Here is a 21,727-nt window from a genome sequence, read left to right on the forward strand (position 1 = left end):
AGGGGGCCACCTCCGGTTGGTTACGAAGATGAGGTTTACGTCCTGACCGAAGACAGGAGACCGCCGGTTAGGAACCTCAATGGGAGCTCATAAGTGGTAGCACCGGGGATGGCGCTAAAAGGACGAGGGGGCTATATAATACTTATGTTGTTTTAATGGGCCTTTCAGGGAGGAGGCAAGCAGGAAATTCGAACCTGGTAACTGGATCGCCCTCTCCCTTACCTAGTGACTGCGCCTCCCCTCCTTCTTGAATATTGTATTTTCCCTATACATCTTGTCGTCTTTAATAAAGATGTCCAAAGCAAACCAATCGGGCTTGTCTAGGAACGCTAGGAATCGGGGAGCGGAGACCGAGGAGTCTCATCCCACATATAGATATTTTGATGAAACTGCACAATGGTTTTTAAATCACAAGTGCAGACCAAGAGAGCTTGCTTACGTTGAACAGAAAAACTAAAGACTTCTCACATTAGCGAGATAGTAACTAAATCCGCTGGTGTCAATTGCATTTCACGCAAAAGTGCCCCATTCACTGATAACCTACATTCAAGAACTTGTGTCTGGTCGTGTGTATACAACTTTTGAGCAAGTTATATTGGATTAAAAAAGAATGAGTGAGGAGTTATTTTACATCTTACGTCAGGTTCGCAGTCAATGTGAATATTTGTTAGTAATATTTAAAAGAATAAGTCAGTAAAATGCACTAACTTTTCGGATGCTTAAGCTAGGTGCGGATATAAAATAATGACTATGACTCCCCAACATTAATAGTCTTATTTGCTTTTGCTACAAGTTGTTTGTATTCCAATGATTTATTCAGGGCGGCTCCATTGGTTTGGTTTGTTTTCGGCCTGCGTACGGTGTTCTTCTGCTCCGTGTTGTTGTGGTCTTCGTTGCTAGTCTTCATATATGTTCTCCCTGTTTAGGCAGAATGCATTTAAGCGGAAATCCAAGGGCGTCAGAACGGGTTAATGACAAAATAAGGGACCCCATTCAGAGGGAGTCATTGGCGAAGCGGTTGGTTCTGCGAAATATGTGTTCTGTTAAATTGTCCAATCTTCCAAAGAGGTATAATTACTCTGCTCTCTTGGAACTTGTGCCAGATATGGTGGCCTGTCGAGTATTTTACGATCCAATTTCCCGAAAACCCAAGAATTATGTCTATGTCGAACTTTCATCCAATGAGATTGCATTAAAGTGTGTGAATAAGGTTAATAACAAGGAATTTCAGGGTAAGAGGCTGAACGCTTCTGTCGGAGGTGGTCTTTCCGAGTGTGTTGGTAAAGCAGTATAGGCTGTTTATGCGATAAGACGACTATATTCCTTGTAGTTTGCGTCTCTACAATCTCCATTGGAAAACTACGAAGGGAGAAGTTGCAAGGCACTTCCCTGGCTCTATTTCAATTAATATACCGACAAGGATGGGGAGGAGTTGCGTTGATCGAAGACAGTCAGGCGTTGCAAATCTTATGTTTGGTACAGTCGAAGAAGCAATTGCCGCGGTCGACGAAAAACAGGGATGTGTCATACGTGGACGCAGGGTATCAGTTCATTTTTGTCCAAAGAAAGTCAAAAGGTAGGTGGTCTACTATTGTTCATTCTGTTAGCAAAATTATCGGGCTGGTTGTATATGGTCTAAAAAAAACAACAACCGAAGATGAGGTACGTGCCCTTTTTCCCCAAGCAAGCAAAGTTGAAATGTATCCACTCGGCGGATTCGCAGTGCTGCACTATGCTCTGATAGAGGATTGTAAGCTGGATAAAAAAAATGCGATGGGTGCTGAATTGAAAAAGAGAAAACTGAAAATTGTGTTCAAGTTTCAAAGTGGAAACCATGAGGAAATGAGACCGGAAGCAATCACAGAGGCCAAGCAAAAGAATCCCAGCCCCTTAATTTTCGTGAAAAACCTTGGAAGGTCAGCAACAGAAGAGCAGGTTTCCAGTTTGTTCCCGAAGGCGAAGATCGTCAGTATGCCCAGAAAGGGGAAGGCGTGCAGGGGGTAGGTCTATCGCCGTGGCTGATGTCTTAACTGTCCTTTCTAATGCTCCTTGAGACATCTATGGAGTTTCGCTTAAGGACGAAATGGAGAGACGTTTATGCTGATTGTCTTACATGTAGGTTTCGAGTGGAAATAAAACTTATGATGCGCAATTGTGGGGGATGAAACTGGCATGTTAAATATAATTGGTGAGGACTTTTCTCTGTAAAGTTGTCACCCCAAAATTTTTATTTTCCTAGGTATGCTATACTTGATTGCAAGTCCGTTATAGCGGCTAAACGGATACTGGCCAAGTCTTATGTTTTTGAAGGTCGGACACTTGTTGTACAACCAGCGTCTGGTAAAAAGTTCGAACTTAAGCGTTCTATTGTGTAAATTGTACCCAATTTATTACATAAACGTTGATTTGTGCAAAGTGTTTTCTGTTTCCCTAGTTGCTTAAACCGCGCAAAGCGAGGTATTTTTTATTCAGGCGTGGATTGGTGTTGATCTGGTATTGTTTCCGGGTTACAACCTGAGCGTGGCCCTCATCTGCGATGTGAGCTCGCCGTTGGAATTGAATAGCGACTTGCAATCCGGCCACTTGTCTCTTTCACCCAACTTGTGTACCATTGTAGATGCTGATTACGTTGTAGATATCAGCCAGGTACTACTGTGACCTATCTTTCGTCCATCTTTACGACCGAGCGGTTCAGCTTGGTTTACTCAGATGGAAAAGACTGAATGTGGAGCTACCGAGCTGCTGCTTTGCATCGGCTCCACTCTCCTCAACATTGATTTTGCATTAATCTTTAATGTAACTTTGGTGCATTCGCCAATCAGTCATTCTATTCTTAGATCGAGGCCGCTGCGGTCCAGGCTTTGACTAACAGAACCAGTGGAAGGTTACAGGGCAAAGGAGTGTTTTCGTCGGAGTTCCTGGCGTGTCTGCAACCACGTCATTCAATTAAAGAAGCGTTGGCCACCTTCGGTGTCAAAAAGTCAACCACAAGAATACTCTTAGTTCTTTTACAGACACCTGGATCAAGCGCGCCTGATTTTAAGAGAGTCAACCCACGTATATCCGGCAAATTCGAGGATCCGCTTACCCTATGCAAATCCTGCAATCGCGAGAAGATATCTCAAATTTACGGCATATCTAACACTGAATTTAAAGGTTTTAATGATGGTGAGCGTGCCTATGTGCTCAGTGTCCTAACGCGAATGTCCGCCAGTTTGTTAATGCGATAAATACATGTGAGCTTTCTTATTTAGCTTGTTTAGGCAATTCCTGCCGGAGCTTGCTCGGAAATAGGGCTCTAGCTGCGCTAGGGCGTCATAGCCGAGCTAGACTGATTGAATGACTCTTCGCTAGCAATAAAGTTTGTCTTTATCGGTTAGGCAGAGTCGCATATTCGCCCGCTTGAAGAGTGCTACTTCTATCGTGGTCATGTATGCATTGCCCGGAAATCCTTCGTCCTTGATGGATCAAACTGGCAGATGCAAAAATAACGCGGCGAGGGACTTCGGTTTCTCATCCACACTTCCTGTTAACGATCCTTTTGCTTTTCTATGGAAATGGCACTACCAGAATGGATGTTGATCTGTTTTTGCTATAGTTCAATACTGAAGTGATATAGACTGAACGATTAAGCTGAGCTATCTGTACAGAATACCCGGATCATTTGTTACTAATGAAGTAGGGAATTTAGGCACAAAAGTGGTTGTCGGCCCCGGTTCGCCGTCGATACTCTCGCGGCTGTCTCCGCGCCTTAAGTGCTAATATTCTTGCTTTTAAGTTGATTCAATAAGTGGAACTAGTTTGCGCTGAATCTCCAACGCCTGGGTAGCCCGTGGTGACCCGAAAGGACTGCGGATTTCGAGGGCAACCGGGTTTAAATAATGTGACATCGTTGGGGATGATGGATGTGTTCCCTCCCTCCCCCCTCGGGCTGTTAGTGATGTTAAAGAACCTAGTTTATTGAATTTAGAGAGAGGGGTATTTGCCCAAAAAAGGCCCTAGTTGTGTTAGGATGTCAGGCAAGCTAAATTGACCGTCTCGCCGTATCTGTACGCATCAGTGAAAGCGGTATGCTCTGGTGTTCCATCCAAACTTCGTATTCTTGGAGCTCTGATCTTGATCGAGGATTGTTACTGTTAACGGATTTAAGCCGCTGTGCCATGTCTTCCCCATGGATGAGCGTCTGTTAGCAAGCCTAGAATCTTGACTGGTGCTAGATGCATCGTGAAACCGATTAATTTTCCATATCCTGTTGCAGTGCTACGATGTACGTCCTTGTCACTTCTACTCTTCGGGTGAAAGGGGTACTGCGCGGACAACTGCTTGCTAAGGGATTAGCCAGAATAGCTTGATTGACTTCGTCACCCGTCGATTTTCCTCCTGACCGCTCAGAGAAGCCGTGTATTTCTATTTCTATCAGGTGCTTGCTGCTGCCAGTACGGAAGTACGCAGTTGTCTCCGATTCTTATATAGCAGTTTGGGGTCGAAATGTTCACGGCTGTAAAAACAAACCAGAATAGGCAGCTTTGCCTCCACTGAACACGGTTCTCTTGATCAGAGATCCTCCCCAGCTCAAAGGGAGTACCCCTGCGGACTCCATCGCGCGCCTCTGTTGCTCAAAAAAGGCATTCGGACTGTACTCTGTTCGTAGTCGTTTTTTACCAGTTGTGTCACTTAGAGGCCACCAACTAGACACAGATTGAAACCACGTTTTACAAATATCCTTTAATAACAAATGTTATACACAATACATTTGTGCGGTTAAGATGGTGGGGTAAGGGGATCCGCGAGTTGGCGATAAGTCTTAGGTACAAAGGCATGGGAGCGGAATTCTGAGCAGCGTCATTGAATTGTAATAGTAGAAGAGGAATGCACCAGAAGAGATAGATCATACAAAGGCCTTGGCGGCCTGGTAGAGCTGAGCCAGTGAGAGTATGTGAACGGGCAGGCATGATCGCCGATCGTTGATGCAAGGGTCGTAGGAGAGCCAGGAGAGGGCGTTGTAACACTCAAGAACAAAACGCAGCACATCACAGGTGACACTTGAGTCAAGCAGATGACCCCCCGCCGTGGCAGAGTTGGAGGAGGGGCACTGTTGGCCCCCGTTGGCCGCTGCATCATCATCTACCCCCACCAGGGTGCAGTGCAGATGCAGAGAGGACTTCAAGCACACTGGATTGTTACGACGAGTTTGCTGACAGGCCGCCCAAAACCATGCAGGAAGAGGGCCTACTGGTGCTGTGGAGACGTAATAACCCAGAGCCAGTGGCTGCTGCATCAGGCTGGGCTTTTCCGACTGCAATTGCAAAATATTTCAAAAAGTACTTAAATAGGAGCCCTCATATCCATCTGTCAACGTTACATGTTATAAGCCAGGTTTTCGTGTAGTATAAGTAAATCTAAGTAGCTTCTACGCTGAACGAAACTCTTCTCTGTAAATAAAAACTGGACCTAAAAAAATGGAAGGGATTTCGTGATAGCAACAGAGAACAAACACTGTTAGCTCAGAATATCGATGTAAAAGCGATCAAAGACTGGCTAATGTGGCTCTAAAGCTTGAACTGGGAGTGAACAGAATACATATGAAAATATGCACCTGAATCGTAGTAACAACTGTGGACCTTATAGGTGCTACATGGACGCGAATTACTGACCAGATCGCCTTAAATGGAGGGTTGTAGAAAAAGTATACTCGGCAAGTCTTGCAAAAAAGCAATTAGAAAAGGCCGTCCAGGCGCATTTCATTTGATATCACACCCAAATAAAGATGCCTGGGATGACAAACCTGAGGATCGGGGACACCGAACGGGAGAAGGGCATCAAGAAGAAAGTACTTGGCACGTTCACGACAGGCAACTTCGTAGGTCATACCGTGCGTGTTGGGTTCCGCAGGTATGCCACTTCGCGCCATAGGCATCAGTTGACCGGTACCTACTCCGTTGGGATCCTGGGAAACCCCTGTGCAGGGCCCACCGCCTCCAACCACGCCTGCCACCACGTTGGCCAGATTGCACCCCGGTCCCGCACTGGTCGGTGTGGTTAAAGTATCCAAACTGGGCATGCCTACCGCTGTATGATCGTCCAAGTCTTCATAAAACTCGCTGAATATTTCGGTAAAATTGATATCGTCTTGTTCCTAGACATGCACAAATAATAAATGACTTCCAGATATTTTGTATCGACCGACAATCCAGTTGGTGATCGTTTGAGAAAAAAATGAAGAAATCGAGGGAAAATGAGGAGGTTCCTTACGGACTGAGCCTGAGCAGAGGTGCTGGTGGGAAAGACGAGAATGTGAGTAGTGCTGGGAGCATAGCCGGCGGCAGAAATGACACCGTTAGCAAAGGGTCCAACGAACGCCTGACCAGCAGGTCCTCCGGCCACGCCAGCGCCCCCACCCGAAACTGAGGTGCTACCACCACCGCCCCCTCCGCCACCACCACCACCACCCCCGCCGCCGCCATGACCACCAATGCCGTGACTACTGAAGCCACCAAGATCGCCAGCATTAAGGTCGGAGCCAGGGAAGAGGCGGAAGGTGGACTGGGGCTCAGTAGAGACGAGGCAGGCGGAAATTAACGAGGGCGTCTCGTGAGCACACGTGCTGGGTACGCGAGAGTCCGCGGTTAGGCTAGTAGTGGCAGTTGATTTGCCACGGTAAATCGGGCCGGTATTGCTCAAGGTGGCAGGGGTCAAAGTTACCACATTGCATAAGGCACAGTTAGCGCGCAGGGAACGATTCACGTTCTGGAGATTTTTGCGACTCAACAATCCACACCAGCCTAAACAGCACATAACACACACTTAAAATAGGTAGAAAACCTCATAGGCATTTGTCCTCCAAATACCTAAGTTAATGACTTTGTTCAGTGAGCCAGAAAGCGAGTTCCACTCATGCACCAGAAAATTTAAAGCTATCTTAACCTATTGTTTTCCGCTGTTTCAGAGCATAGTAGCTTTGCTCCAGTACAATGTGTTGGGAAAAGGATCAGTCATGGTCACCTTTAAGCTCCCCATGTCCCAGACGTCCGAGTCGCCCGACAACCAAGCGCCAGGGATTGGAGGTGGTGGTGATTACGGAAATGATGAAGTCCCAGAGTCGTGCCAACGCCAGACGACGTGTCGAGATATGGGATCCGTCTGCCCCCACGCCAGCTGCAGATTGCCCTGAGGGTGCGGACATGGATTCAGGAGCCCCGATGTTGATAAAGGTTTGCTGCGCCAGGGTGCCATACTGATCCGTGCAAGTGGCTAGAAGCCACTGAAGATCTTCTGAGAGACAGTATGAGACGAAAAGCACAGAGGAGGGTTGCAAGGGCTCAGCAGGATGCACGTCCCACTGGCCCCAAAGATCGTGTGCCTGCGCCAGGGTGTAAGCCGGAGCGTATACGCGGTGAATGTGATCCTTCTGAAACACAATTGATAGACCTTGTCTCCCTCCGAATAACCCACCAACGTTGTCTTGATATGCTCTCTCATCCCAATTACTAAGAAACAGATAACATTCCCGAGCATATTTAAGTGCAAAATTAGTACAAAGGCAGCAAGCTCTGTAAAATCATTTTAGATGAACATGAAATCATCACAAAAATAACTCGAATCAGTCATAACTGTAAAACAAACATGTACCAGCAATTTGCACTGATGCCGTAATCGATTACACAAGATCTCCCCGAAATGCCTTAAATAGACCGTTATTCCTGATAAATAAAAGTTGATTTTAGTAAACCGACCTGAAAGTTAGCAGAGATGACCTCCTTGTCAGCAGCAGGACCCATTCCTGTGAGGGTTCGGTTGGCGTTGATCAAAGAGGGCGAAACGACACGATCGATGGAGGTGTAAATGGCAAAGGCCATGGATTTGATGTGAGACAACAAGCCAGCATCTCCCGCGTCCTCACGACCAATGACACCACAGCGAGGCGAGACGACGTGTGACATAGGTAACAGCTGCACAGACACACGCTGACGCCAAGACATCGGCAGTTGGGCGGTCATCCGGCCCGCTGTCTCTGCCAGGCATCGGGTCGTTACGTTTCGTGACTCATCGCCCATGTCAAAAAGCTGTACGAATAAAAAATAGGAGAATAAGCTAGGCGGGAAAGAGGTCTCATGTTAAACAAAAATGAACTTGTAGGGTGACAATATAAATAACTGGTTTTAAACCGCTTGATTTTTTTAATTGAGAGTTTGTAGCAGTAATCAAATAAACCAACCTGAGTGAAAGGATCGACGAGATAGATTACCAGAGTGACATCGTATTGGGAGTCGGCATTGGGATCAAAAGCCGTTGTGAGAGGACCTTGTCCATTGAGAGGGCTGATTTTAGAGAGGATGACGGGGGGTGTAGAGGGGGGCATGTCCTGGATACCCGCGAAGGGTGCCAAAAGCGACGAGCAAGAGCCGTCAGGGAGGGCAACGCCGCGCTCTGAGAGCGCTTTCCGCACAGCATGGAGGGCCCCCGACTTATAGCGATGCAGACTGAAGAGAAGCGCGTCCGTCGGATGAGCCCCGCCACCGCCCGACTGCTGGCGACGACGTGATTGACGCGCATTGATGGGAGAAAATCCGGACGAGAGATCGTTTTCGTCTATGATAAGAGGAAAGCAAGAGGTGAGATACATAATTAATTGGTCAATCAGAACAGACCCAAGCGGTAATTTACCTATGGATTAGTAAAACTTAAAAGGCATTGAATTTGCAAACTGACCAAATGACCATGTTTTACACTACCAGACAAGGAGATAATAAGATTGGCTTGCCTTTGTAGGGGAAGGAGCACTGAACGTGTATGAAGGCAGATTCAGGGTTGCCGGCTTTGGGTTGGTAATAAGGGTAATGTTGGCCAAAGAGACAGTTCTCGAAGGCGGACGAAAGCTCATAAAAGAAGGTAGACAGTGTTTCAACCAACCGACGCTGACCTTCAAGTCCAACAGAGCTAACCCCATGACTCTGCCATGAGGGCAAGACCACAGCGAAGGCCACACGCTTGGATCGCGATAGAGGCGCCAGTGAAAGATGGTCCTAAAGTAAATTAAATAAAAACAAAAATCACCCAAAACTAAGAATATGAGGTATCGAAACCTTACAAACAAGAAAGTAAAAAGAATTTGGCTGTGCTTAAAACTATCACCAAATAGATGTTGATAATACTAGTGTAAGCCATTTAAGATTGAAAATACTCGTTACTACGCCTCGAGCTATACTGAGGACAAGACATGGCAGGCAAGTTTACCATTAGTGTCATTATAAATTTATCCCTTCTCATGAGCCGATGATGTCTAATTTAACACAAATGTGAACTACAGGCAAGTAAGGGAAAAAATATGCGAGTCAACACCAATTGCTTAGAAATATAATAGGATGCTGTCTTAGTAGCGCATGAAAAATGAAAAGATCCGAATTAAACTCAACGATAGGCAAAATTCACATGTGCTAATCATATCCTCCAGACAAAAGGACAGCAGGACCTGTACCACACTACCCAAAAGCGCGATTAAATGATAGAATTCATATTTTAGGAAACAGAGGGATAAAACATTACACCGTATCGGGAGCAACTTAGTAGATATTCAATATAATCTCTATTGAAATACACAATTTATTTATTGTGAAACTGATAAATTCCATGTCATTACTGAAAATTATTTCAAACGAACATGCGATAATGGCACGGAAAGAAACCCACCCAGTCACGAACGCTAAAGGGAGAAATTAGAACATTGGTATTCCCATTTTTCAAGCCACCACCAACTCGAAATTGCGGAATCGGCTGAGCCTTAGAGGATTCGCTGTGCCCACGTCCAGCAAGTTGGTGGAAAGCTTTCCAGGTGAGCGGTCCCTCAACTTTGTAGGTGGACTCCAACTGATCGATTGCCTCTTGCAACCACAGTCGAACGCTCTGAAAAGCAAACTCAGCATATAGTACTTGCGAACTGGTACATACCTGTACAAATTTTAAAAAAGTTTTCATCTCTTGTATTGCAGCAGATTTATTCTCAGCACAATCTCGTATTTTTCTTCGTTAGACAAAACATCAAACAATAACTATAACAAGACCTAGAGTTCAATGCAAAAAAGTAGTGAAAATGCATCTGCATACTTTTCGAAAAATCGTTTCTTACCCCGAGTAAACGAATTTGATCATTCTTATTGGAGGGCAAATCGGATGGAAACTGGCGGAACACGGCAGGGTGGAAACCGACACCCTCCTTACGAGTTGCTTCATCTAGCCGAAGATGTCTAGCCGCCACATTCCCTCTCAGGCTGTAATCCCCCACCATCTTCTCGGTCAGTGAAGAGAGATCACAGGCACTCTGCTCCAATGCAGATGCAGTTAGAGCACATAAATCTAAAATGGCATTCATACCAGATTCATGCATGCATTTGTTGCAACAGTTAGTTATAAACAAGATGTAATCTGTTATGTAATGGCATGAGAAATCCATGGCATAGAAAATGGGCCCATAGCCAACCTATGATGCATTGAATAATGTCTCGAATCATGCGTATTGTTAAAGAATTGGAGTGAGTGTTAACTCGAAGTTAGAAAGAAAATGAAGATTAGGCATACCATTATAGTCATAGAGAGCACCCTTCTCGACAGTTCCCTGACGCACCTCAGTGGACGTCGTCGCATTGTCAACGTTTTGGAGCCACTCGACAAGGAAACGAACGCCAAACTCTTCAAACGAACCGCGCATCCATTGGGTGAGAACGGGTATATACGTGGTGGCCGTGGCACGTGAAGGCGGGGGTTTTCGAGGACGAAGTTTCGCGACGTCTACACTGGCGATTGACAGACTTGCCACTTCTACCTCATCCTCCCAAAATAGATTTCCCGCCAGAGCGAATTTCCGATTAACCAAGGCAGAAAAACCGCAATTGCATGAGCGTGTGGGAGCAGGGCTGGGCGTAGACACGTAGACGTCGATTTCCATGCCCAGTATAGAGGTGGCACACTCACAGATGTTGCAGGAGTCGAAGTTGTGGTCTTTGAAAAGGTTGAGGAGAGAATCGGAGAGGATGATGTTGACTTTGAGAGCATCACTGCCACGTAATTCATCGAGATCAAAATTGTTGGAATCGGGCTCGGTAGCGAGTGCAACATAATCGGCCTGACTGTGACCTCGAGAAGAGTGAGAATTAGGGCGCTGTGGAGGATGGGAGGATGAGAGGGGATGGAGTAGGCGGCGAGGTAGGTGCAGAAAAAGGCCATCGTACTGCCCATTCGTCGGTCCAGAAGCAGGCTCAAAGCCCAGAGTGGGCCGCAAAGTCATGTCCACCTCCCTATATTGGTGCAACTCCTCCGGTGTGAGTTTGAACTTAGCCGAAAATGGGATTTGCACCGAAGGTGGACACATGAACTGCCATTCCTGAAAATTCAGAAGCACATTCCACAGCAGGTGGTTTAAAAGATCACCAACAACCGTTTTCAACTTAGCATCTTAAGTCTATTTGTGAAACAGCACTAAGACCGCTTGCTTATTCAACTTGTCAACTTCACGTTTAAAAACTTCTGTTGAACACATGCAAGTGTAGCTAATTTAACACATTTTTCAATGCCTCACAATAAACAGTAATGACCATATACAAGGACTAAATCTAAAAAATACTACTTGGCAATTTACTTTGAAACGATGGGAGCATGTGCGTTGGAATACTTCATTTCAAATGGCAAATGCTCCGATTAAAAGACGAAATGTCAAGCTTGTGTGTGCTGTAGGACCGATGTATAAGAGGTAAAGACATCTATGGAAAGCTGATGAATCAACAAGTTGACAGATTAAGTAAGAATCAGGTGGAAGATGGGAACGGACTGACCCGATGGAAACAAACAATTTCCTGGTCGAAGAGAGGCCGCGCATTATGCAAGATGGACTGGACGATGGCATTGGTGAGACTTTGGTTTTGGCACAGATGTGCCTCTTCTTGATACGAGAAGTGCGTCTCACCGGGATGCAACAGCAGTGGCTTGACCTCAGTTGGGCTGGGCTGACAGGGACCACCACTGCCCACCGAGAGGGTTGTTTCGAGAGAGGACGGCGTGGGGTACATGACAGCCAACTCCGCAGGACCTAGATTACCCAAGCCGCTCGAGTTCAGGAGATTCCGACCGCTAGTCTGCATTTATAACGAAACATCCCTTTGGCAGTCCAGATTAAAGGCACTCGTCCAGTGGTATAAAATGCTATGATAAGAACATTCCTTAAGAACAAAAGATGGAGAATACTGGAAACTACCTACTTTTGTATTAAAGTAAGCGAGCCAATCAAAGTACTTAAGACCCCATATCTTCCCTAGGTGATACACAACTGCATGTTAAGATTCCCCGATTTTTTTACACAAAGCGTTTGAGTGGATAATAAAATGAAGAAAATAAATATCCAGCCACCCAATTACCGTTGCCAGCTTTAAACCAGTGTTAATGACAGACCAAAATTAGACATAAATTTAAACTGCTTTAATGAAAAAAGCATACATGGCGCATTTGGTTACGCATCGGACAAGAACCCTTCAAGGGACCCTCTGGTTTGAAATTTGGTCCGTAGAGTTCCTCTTCCAGTGTGTGATGAAAGCTCTCAAGAACATGAGAGTCATGAGTGTAGATATCTATTGATAGAAGTAAAACCAACTCCTTTGTGCCCTATTTCTCATTTCTCTATGCATCACTTTTGAATAATAACGATGGTATTTGATTTTACTAACGCATCACATGTAAGATAATCACTCAAACACCTAACCTTTGTCTCGAACAAATAATTAGCACTTAAAACTAACGGAGATATAACGCTTGTTTCCATTAGCTAGACGATTAAAATAAATTGCCCATGGCATTCGCTTGACTTCCTAATCAAGGTACACTACTTGATTACCAATAATTCTTTTGCTAACTAAAAAACTACAGCCATTATATAGTGGACATGGTTATGGTGAACAGATTACAAGCTAAGTGTTTTACATTTCACGATACCAAGAAAAAATCGACTAACGAGATGATGAAAGATTAAATCACAGCTCCAAGACGCACGAAAGAAGGCACAAACCTAAATCTTTGGTTGAGTAAGGCTGGTCCTGTTTGTAGCAGGGGTGAAAGGCTCGATAAAAATGGTGCCGCTGTTGTTGGAAAACTTGGGAGTCGTTATTGAGACCGTACGCGTCCATAATGACACCAATGGTGCCCCCATACTGATGACCACTTGGCATTTGCGAGTGACAGTGATGCCTTGGCTGACGTCTGTTCCAACAGTAACATTGAAAAACCATTAAATGCGCGCATTTACAAAACAAATCCAAAAAAACAAAGGGTAGGCTGGTATGTCACAAAAATCAGGCGGAAAGGGTTTCGGTAGTCAAAGCACCATAAATTGAGTTTCTTCTCTAAACCCAACAAAAGAATTCACGACCAAGCAAATGTGGTGAGATGTCGGACTCACATAAATTCATCGCCAAAAGAGGTGGAGGAGTGTTCAAGAAAATTTACTTGGTCTAGGTAACTCAAGTGGATTATGGGAGGTCGACGACATTGGTAAACCACCTGTCTGGCGAGCCACGACGTCTCACTGCCTCTTGCTTCGGACTTCACAGTCAAAGGCAGGAGAGGTTTCGCCTGTTGCGTAGGAGCCTGAGGGATTCGCACCACGCACCGGGGAAGCTTGAAAAAGGCGAATTCGTGTAGATCGTGTTTTCAACGTGAGTTTGCTTTTGGTCCAAAATTGGTAAAAATGGCATTGTGCCTACCTCTCAAAACACTATTCTCGCCTATTTTGGGAACTAGTATAACAAGTCTACACAATAAGCCCGTTTTACCGTTTCGGTGACAAAATTTATCAAAGGTATACCATATCAGCTGCAGCAACATCAAATTACAATACATCAAAAGTTTTTAGCTTGATTATTAATTTGTAAAGTATTATAGACAAGATCGGCAATGGCATGGTTTTATTACTGATATTAAATCAAGCAACACTAAATAGTGAGTTAAAATTTACCTTAGAAGTAATAGGGGAAACGTGTGTCTCATCCCAATCCATAGGTTTAGGCTTTGAATGAGTAGAGCCACTCTCCTTTGGGTTCATCAGCTGGGAGTTAAATAAGTATGTTGGTTTCACCGCACCCACATGATGAGCTGCCTGAAGACTCGAAACGGCCACAGCAGCACCAACTGAGGCGGAATGACTGTCACTGACTGCAGTTGATACACCTCCAACACCAAATGTGACTGCGTTATAGGGCTGTGGACTCAATTTTGGCATCAGGGGATCGGTTGAGGAAGGTTGACGTCTTAGTCCTGAAAGAGGCGCATCACTACTGCTACCACCGCCGTTCCCCAAAGACGTATCGATTTCAGAAATAAAGGGGCAAAGCATTCGTGATACGGAGCCAGAACGCCGATGCAGTGGTAGGAGGATTTGCGGACTGGAAAAGGCAAATTATGGCACTTCTAAAGCTGCAGTGGTATCCAGTGAGAAAAAAAATAAGCTGACCTAATGAGCATTAACCTTATGTGTAGATTGATAGAGGTAGTCCTTCACTGAGGTTATTTACGGTACAGGTAATGAAAATCAAGCTAAAATTAACATGTCTCGTGAATAAGCTGAACAAATACAAAAAATAAATAATCCTGGTGCGTCTGTCTGTGAAACGTGCTACAGAACCAAGGATCACATACCGAAAGACTATGCACTTAGCACACGAACACTACAGATTGCAACACAATGCCACTCGATTGAGAGTAACATTCTTAGAGTGTAGAAATGAAACCCAATGCATAAAAATTATACGATTTCTTTCCTAAATTACTAATACTTTCCGATTCAGCCTACACTAAATGAAAATGCAAGAATTCGGAACGATGCCTTACAGAAGTACCAATTATAAAATGACATTAAGACGTCAGCAGGTCTGTAAAAACGTAGAATACACCTACCTCTTAGCCTCTGGGTTAGTTTTAAAGACGGTGTCATCAACCGTGGCCTGAGTAAGAAGCCGAGACCTTATGTGAAGACAGTCTAGTTCAGGTAAAAGAGATCTTTCGAATCGCAATGCTCGTTGAAGTGCTCTAGTGGCCAAGTAGAGTCGTCGTTTGGTGCTGGGCAGTTGCCTTAGCGGAAGTCGAGGATGCGGAAAACCGTACGATTCAGAGGTAAACTGTCTGGATTTGAGCGGCAGTGTCAACCGCCTGTCTGAACCATCCTGCAAATGCTCCGTCAGGGACGTGAGCTTATCCTCAGCTATTAAAACGAAGCATGTTGGGTATCGCACTCTAAAGCCACCTATTTTTAACAAAGGAATAACGATTATACAAACTCATGAATTTTGCATGTAAAACGAGAAAATGTGAGCAAAAACCTACCAATGAGAACATTAACAAACTCTGGAAGCTGTTCAGTAGAACCAGCTGAGGATCTTTTCGAAAAAACATCCGATCTGGAACCCTGCGGCTGTTGTTGAGCGGGAGACGATTTGTTCGGTGTTAAGAAGTCCAGGTAAAAGGAGTTGCGATGAGCACTAGAGTTCGGATGGCTATAGTTCTCCCCGGGAGACCGCATCGGAAAAAAGCGTTTCCAAGATTCCAATTCCTTATCAACGAATCCGTCGTTCGTGTAAGCGTGAGACGGGACAACGAGATGAGCAGTGATTCCGTAAGGGGCCAACACAACTAAAAGTGGGCCAAATATGGGTTACCTCGATTAAATAAATAAAGATGAGTGCGACTAGTGCGTACCATTAAATCGACCTCCAGATTTCTCACAAAATGACAATATTCGAGACGTGAGAGATTTAAATTTGGGAAAGCGTCGAATATCCAAACTGGCACAAACAGTGCTTTCACCGTGTAGAAAAAATGAAAAGTTGATGCTATATTGGGTTCTGAAGAAGAAGTAGCAAAAGGGAGAACATCATACTTATCACGAATCGACTGGCTGTTACAAGGCTGAAGAAACCATTTCCCCAAACGAACATACCCTTTTTTCAAAAGGTACCTAAAAGATATGTTAAATGACCACCACTTACCTTTCTATCACATTGTGCAATGCCTTGAACAGAACACAGCGCGTTTCATAGGTGAGCCCATTACCCCAATTTCCCGATGAACTTTCCTCCAAATCGGAAGAAATAAGACGATCTCTCGATCTTGTACATGGGTCATCACTTCCGTACCAAAAGACCCAGAGTTCCTTCGAAAAGTTTGAGAAAATGTCCGGTTTGTGTGGTTCTGTACTAGCACGTTTTCGTCGGACCCAAGCGCACATCAAATTTTCCCGCAAACAGTTATTGTACGCCGAAAGTAAAGGATCATCATATACCGAATAATTTCTATCGTCTTTTGGCCTATAAACACGATAGTGTATCCCACTAAGATCCGTCTAAAAGTAGACATGAAAACGACATACCCAAATAAGGAATTAAGACAAATTAACCAATAACTTACAAGTGCAAAAATATTCGTGTGACTATCCTCCAAAGATCTGCCGTCCAACCTAGGATACTGGTCAGTCATATACATTTTGATATTATATGTCTGTGAGCAAAAAAGTCTGACTAAGTACGAGAAAACGAAGCCCAGAAGCTCGAATGGCCGAAACCGCCATTTAAATTAGTAGAATAACCCACTAACACAGATACAGTGCACAAGCCAATCAAGTGTATAGCCGAATTGGAGACACAGTATTATCAGTATCTATCATCTCGTTACATTGTTCAAACCACTTTATTTTGGTAGACTGGTCTGCTACTGACAAAGTAAACGCCTTATTTTAAATGATTTTTTGCCTAATAGCAGAAATTTTTTTGCAAAGGTACTGGTCAACTACTTTATTAGCACTACTCGTTCGAGGTAACGCGAAGGCCAAGCTTGTATTCCGCCTTTGGGAGCCGTTGGTGCGTTTGTTTCTATCCTCGTCCTTTGTGATTCCGTGAGGTCATCTGCTACAAAGTTAATGATTTAGCCCAAACACTATTAGTTTCGAATAAGTTTTAGTTGGATTATGCTTAGGATTCACAATATATGACTTATTAAGGTTCTGGTAGTATTTGTGGTTGAGATGGGTTGCTTTCACTGGAGGTATTGCTGTACTTTATACTTTTTTTCTTATTACGACCTTCCATACGAGGTCAAAATTTATGAGTAAAGGAAGACATCGTAGATTCTGGTGTCTTTTGTTCTGCTTATTGGGAAAATCTGTTTGAAGTTGTTTTAGATCTAGTGTGTTCATCAAAATTAGCGTAAGTACCTACATGGTCCACCCATGTATGGATGCAATATTCCGACCCAGTTTTTGAGTCAGCATGTTTAAGCTTTTGAGATATGTGTTTTCTGAGAAGGGCTTCCTTTCACCCGGCAGGCTTTACCACATTGCTCCCCTTATCGGGGACTTCTATTTGTTTATAGCCATGATGTTAGTCAAAAGATCTTAGTTGCTATGAGCCCGTTTCCCATTGCAGTTCTGTCTTTATATTTCATTGTTGGTACATCCGAATGTAAATTACCTTATTCTATTTTGAATTCGATTCAGTTTCTCGCGGTTTGACTTTATTCTGTCGAAATGAATTCTCCGGGGCTATCGGGAACCGGAAATGAGTCTTTCTTCAGCAAACTTGAAACTCTTCGCAGCAGAAATAAGAAAAAATCAAAGAAGGAAGTTGAAGACCTGGCTGCGGAGGGCCGAAAGGCCATGGAGTCAGCCCTTTGTTCACTGGCAGTAGAAGACCCAGAGAACTACATGTTGGAAGAGGGTCAAGAGCGTTCGATAATCGAACGAGCTTCCATGGAGTCCATGGAAGTGAAGGAGCTTGTTGCATCTCTAATCTCCTGGATAAACGATGAACTTATCAATCATCGTATTCTTGTCCGAAACATTTCTGATGACCTCTACGATGGGCAAATTTTGCAGAATTTGGCGGAAAAACTGGCAAACATTAAATTAGAATATCCGGAGGTCACTCAGTCCGAGTTTGGCCAAATGCAGCGTCTAAAGGAGGTTGTTGCTACCATCAATCAAATACTTGGCGTTCCAGAGAGTTGGGCAAAGGACCAGTGGTCTGCAGAAATGATTCACGATAAGGACGTCATAGCCATCATTCGTCTCCTTGTTGCCCTTGCTAAACACTTCAAGGTGGGCATTCGCCTTGCTGATGGAGTATTTCTTACCGTTATTGTTGTCAGGAAGATTAACGGTATTCTCGAATACAGGTATGAACGCAAGTACTTGACGGAACCGTCGCAATCCGTCCCCGGTATGTGCCTAAGGAAGTCGTCAAATTACTTATCTCTTAATTAATATTACGGTTATTTGCTTAACCGCATTATTTAGATTTGGGACCTTCATCTCATCCATTGGATTACCTCCCCAATCGCCATCTCGTCCCAAGGTTAATCACTTGTTTTGTTAATGAACATCTACAGAAATTGAATCTTCAGGTCAAGGATCTTACGCATGATGTAAGTTGCACATTCCGTATTAATGTCTTACGAACGCTAGTGTAAATGCATGGTTAACTATTTTATGTCCACATGCCCTGCCCGTACACAATATGGAAGTTGCGAAGGTTAGAATGCATTACTGCATGCTTTTAAGAATGTCTCCTGCTCCTCGTGACCAAAGCTGATTCTTTTCTAAAGAAAACTGAAATCAAGATAGAAATGAAGTACCTTTAGTTCCTAAAAATGTGCAGTTCTCGGACGGGGTGCGGCTAATCCTCTTGATGGGTCTGCTGGAGGGATACTTTGTGCCTCTTCATTGCTACCATCTGCACCCGACAACGGACTCGATGCGGCTGGCTAACGTGCGCCTTGCCTTTGAGCTGATGCGCGTGGCGGAGCTATCTGAACCGCTGGAGCGTCCTGAGGACATTATACTGGGTGACACGAAGGCCGTTTTGCGCCTCCTTTACGGCCTCGTCTCGCACTACCAGTACGCGCATGGAGGGGGCGATGCCTTTGCCGACTTGCAGAAGATCACCGAAGATGAGGCACTTGATCGATCCCCTGAATTCACCGCCTGATTTTCTTCTGTCCTTACCATTTCATACCCACAAATTGTCATCCATTTTTCTTCCACTTCTACATTACGAGTTGCCAAATAGTCTTTGAAACTGCGATACGATATCGGTACTTTGCATTCCTTGTTAATCCCCTTCCCTTGATTTTTCGCTCCTCCGTAAATGGTGTGCTTTAGGTCTTGCTGACTCCATAACTATTCGTCAAGTCTCCCAGTGAAGGGGGTCGCATATTTTTTGTTAAATTCACCTCTACAACAATTTACACTTAGCAACTTTCCCCATTCTAATTTTACAAAAAGTTGCTTTTATTTAGCACTGCTCCCAAGCCAATTTCGCGATGGACAACGGAGCTTCATTCCTTATTAACCGTTATCCGTAAAAATATACGTAACGCTGACACGACTAGTGACTGTCGCATGTCTTATTAAGTTGAGCTAGTATGTTTCTATGCCAGTTTGTGCTGATTGCCATAAGATTGGCGAGTGGTTTGATTTCCACAAAGATTAGTTTTGGTTTTGGGCGCTGGATAAGTTATGTAAGCAAGCCTTCTGAGCAATGAATCCAAATTCTTAATTTACGACGAAAGAAGTCGGTAAGTTGGAGGAGCAGAGTCGCGTCGCGTTTCTCTTTAAGTTTGTGGTGACACGTTTTGAAAGCGGGGAAGAGTTACCTAATCTGCTTTGCTCGAACTCGGATGTGAAGACAATTCTTAAAAAATTGGCATAACTTTTTGCGGGTTAAAAGGTGGGGAGCTTTTAAAAGTCTAACTTAATGAAGTTTTAATGGTTAGGTTGGGTTATCAACCATTTTCTAATGCGAAACTATATTGTTCAACTTTTTGGGAAGTCTCGAATACTTTGTTGTGATCATCAGCTGATTAGCGAAGGTGGGATTATTTTGAAGATGTTATACCGAATTCTGCATATGCAGGGATGCACGGCAACGTAAATCGAGTTCTAGGTTTGCCGCGTCAGTTGAAGCATTCATTTTATTGCACGAATGTCATCCATAAATAGGCAACAAATTATTTTTGCACGAATCATCCCCAGTAAAGATCCTATCTGAATTGTTATTTTGCATCTGGAATTACCTTGAGTATACAGGCAAAAGGGACCTTCCCGTCGTATTCCCACATTATTACATAAATTCACATTTTTAAATTACAAGTCCAGTTTCCGTGCACCCAGATTGACTGTGAAGGGGCTTTGGAAGACCTGTTAGAATTAGCTTCACAAAAAGCGAAGCACTAGGCTAGTACCAAACTGAGTAACTCCTGATGATAAGTTTTTACAGCATATTTTGCTGTACTGATCGAAGAAGTTTGACAAAATGCAAACTTTACTACTTCATTCTACCCTCATTTATGATTCTTGGGCTCAGTGCTGCTCGCAGCACACCCTTTTTGTGTTCTACATTTATAAACTACGAATTGTTTGCATAGAACGCACTACCTTAGGCGAAATATAACCCATATTTCCAGCAGAAACAATTTTAAGTCGCATTAAATCGGCGAAACCCTGAAATAAGTGGTACAATGCAACCCAGAGATGCTTAAAATCCGGAGTTTACGCTGCTAGGAGCAGTTTCCAAAGAACACCAAGTTTTTTTCTAGGTTATTTGGGAGTAATACTTAGGTAATATTCAACCCTAGGTGATTGTCTCTCTCGTTTTCGGCGCAAACAAATAGTCGCAGTGATAACTCAACAGCAGCGCAACGGATCCGGTGGTGGGAACTATGTGTTCGAACATTATTGACAACGGAAGCAGAGTTAAACAGCTACTACCTCGAACTTCTGTTTACATTAATCCAGGCCGAAATTGAGGCTCATCTCCGTTGATTGACATATCTCATCTTCGTTGAACAGTGTTTTTTTTAACCACTTTACTGTTAAATGTGCGTTTCCATTTGCCTAGTCTCTTTGAACTGAGAGATAATAGCATTTGTTTGGTTGAATTTTTGAATTTTGCGCCTATCCATATTTACGACTTCGAATATAACCACTTTTTCTGTTCAACAATAGGGTCTTAAACTTATACTTATTTTAAAACTTTATATTTCGAAATCATCGTTTGGAAATTACAAAAGTAAACAAAATTAATTTATAAAATGCGCCTAATTGTAACTAACTGCGCACTCATTCGCAAGAAATGCACTCACATCATTAGAAGACCCTTGGAGGAAAAGTTGTTAAATGTGTGCAGCTATGTAAAGAAAAGAGCAAGAAAATTGGAGTTATAAAAAGTTCTGCACAACATATGTCGAGATGCAAGTTGCAAGGTAAAATACACGACACTCCAGTGGCAGTGATATTCAATCCATGGTAAAGAAAAAGGTCTTCCGTCTCAAAGAATACTTCGATTCATTTCAAGAGGTAGGTTTTGCCGACAGATACAAACCCGTTATGCTAATCTCATAGTATCTTCTGAGACTGCTGCAGCTTTATCCACCTGAATTTTGCCGGTTATGCATATTTCCAATTTAGGTCTTTAAAAGCAGTGCCTGATTGACAACAAAAAATTATGGATAGTGAATGGCTATAAGTTCAATGTGTTCGTGATAATGTAGGCGGTTTTATTTGGGGCTTTTCAGTCAGCCATAACGAAAACTTCAATTTTGTCTCCACATTTCATGCCAATGGGCAGTACTAGCCAATCCATTAATTGGAAATCGTTTTATTTACCCTCTGACAGGGCCATTCTTTCACTACCTAAATTCGATAGGA

General features: G+C 43.8%; 3 protein-coding genes across 3 annotated transcripts; 2 read left to right on the top strand and 1 right to left on the bottom strand. All coding sequences in view use genetic code 11, as the record gives it.

Moving 5' to 3' along the window:
- Nucleotides 1-1,033: 1,033 nt before the first annotated feature.
- EGR_00085 (hypothetical protein) lies at nt 1,034-2,375 on the top strand (the record flags this gene model as incomplete). The annotated part of the gene is made up of 4 exons (XM_024489334.1): nt 1,034-1,232; nt 1,483-1,576; nt 1,608-1,916; nt 2,240-2,375. 4 exons carry the CDS (start codon nt 1,034-1,036, stop codon nt 2,373-2,375), a joined length of 738 nt encoding a protein of 245 aa, XP_024356012.1.
- A 2,513-nt stretch (nt 2,376-4,888) lies between these two features.
- EGR_00086 (Mediator of RNA polymerase II transcription subunit) lies at nt 4,889-16,503 on the bottom strand (the record flags this gene model as incomplete). Its single annotated transcript, XM_024489335.1, has 21 exons — nt 4,889-5,296; nt 5,786-6,136; nt 6,253-6,782; nt 7,003-7,408; nt 7,734-8,063; nt 8,216-8,589; nt 8,921-9,023; nt 9,688-9,945; nt 10,124-10,350; nt 10,573-11,374; nt 11,823-12,122; nt 12,481-12,611; nt 13,046-13,236; nt 13,436-13,653; nt 13,991-14,417; nt 14,929-15,232; nt 15,355-15,660; nt 15,727-15,872; nt 15,908-15,985; nt 16,017-16,369; nt 16,435-16,503. 21 exons carry the CDS (start codon nt 16,501-16,503, stop codon nt 4,889-4,891), a joined length of 6,312 nt encoding a protein of 2,103 aa, XP_024356013.1.
- A 1,045-nt stretch (nt 16,504-17,548) lies between these two features.
- Nucleotides 17,549-19,007, top strand: EGR_00087 (Alpha-parvin; the record flags this gene model as incomplete). The annotated part of the gene is made up of 3 exons (XM_024489336.1): nt 17,549-18,239; nt 18,317-18,444; nt 18,678-19,007. 3 exons carry the CDS (start codon nt 17,549-17,551, stop codon nt 19,005-19,007), a joined length of 1,149 nt encoding a protein of 382 aa, XP_024356014.1.
- Between the last annotated feature and the right edge of the window lie 2,720 nt (nt 19,008-21,727).

This window comes from Echinococcus granulosus, assembly GCF_000524195.1.
Source record: "Echinococcus granulosus chromosome Unknown EG_S00001, whole genome shotgun sequence".
Classification (NCBI taxonomy): Eukaryota; Metazoa; Platyhelminthes; class Cestoda; order Cyclophyllidea; family Taeniidae; genus Echinococcus; species Echinococcus granulosus.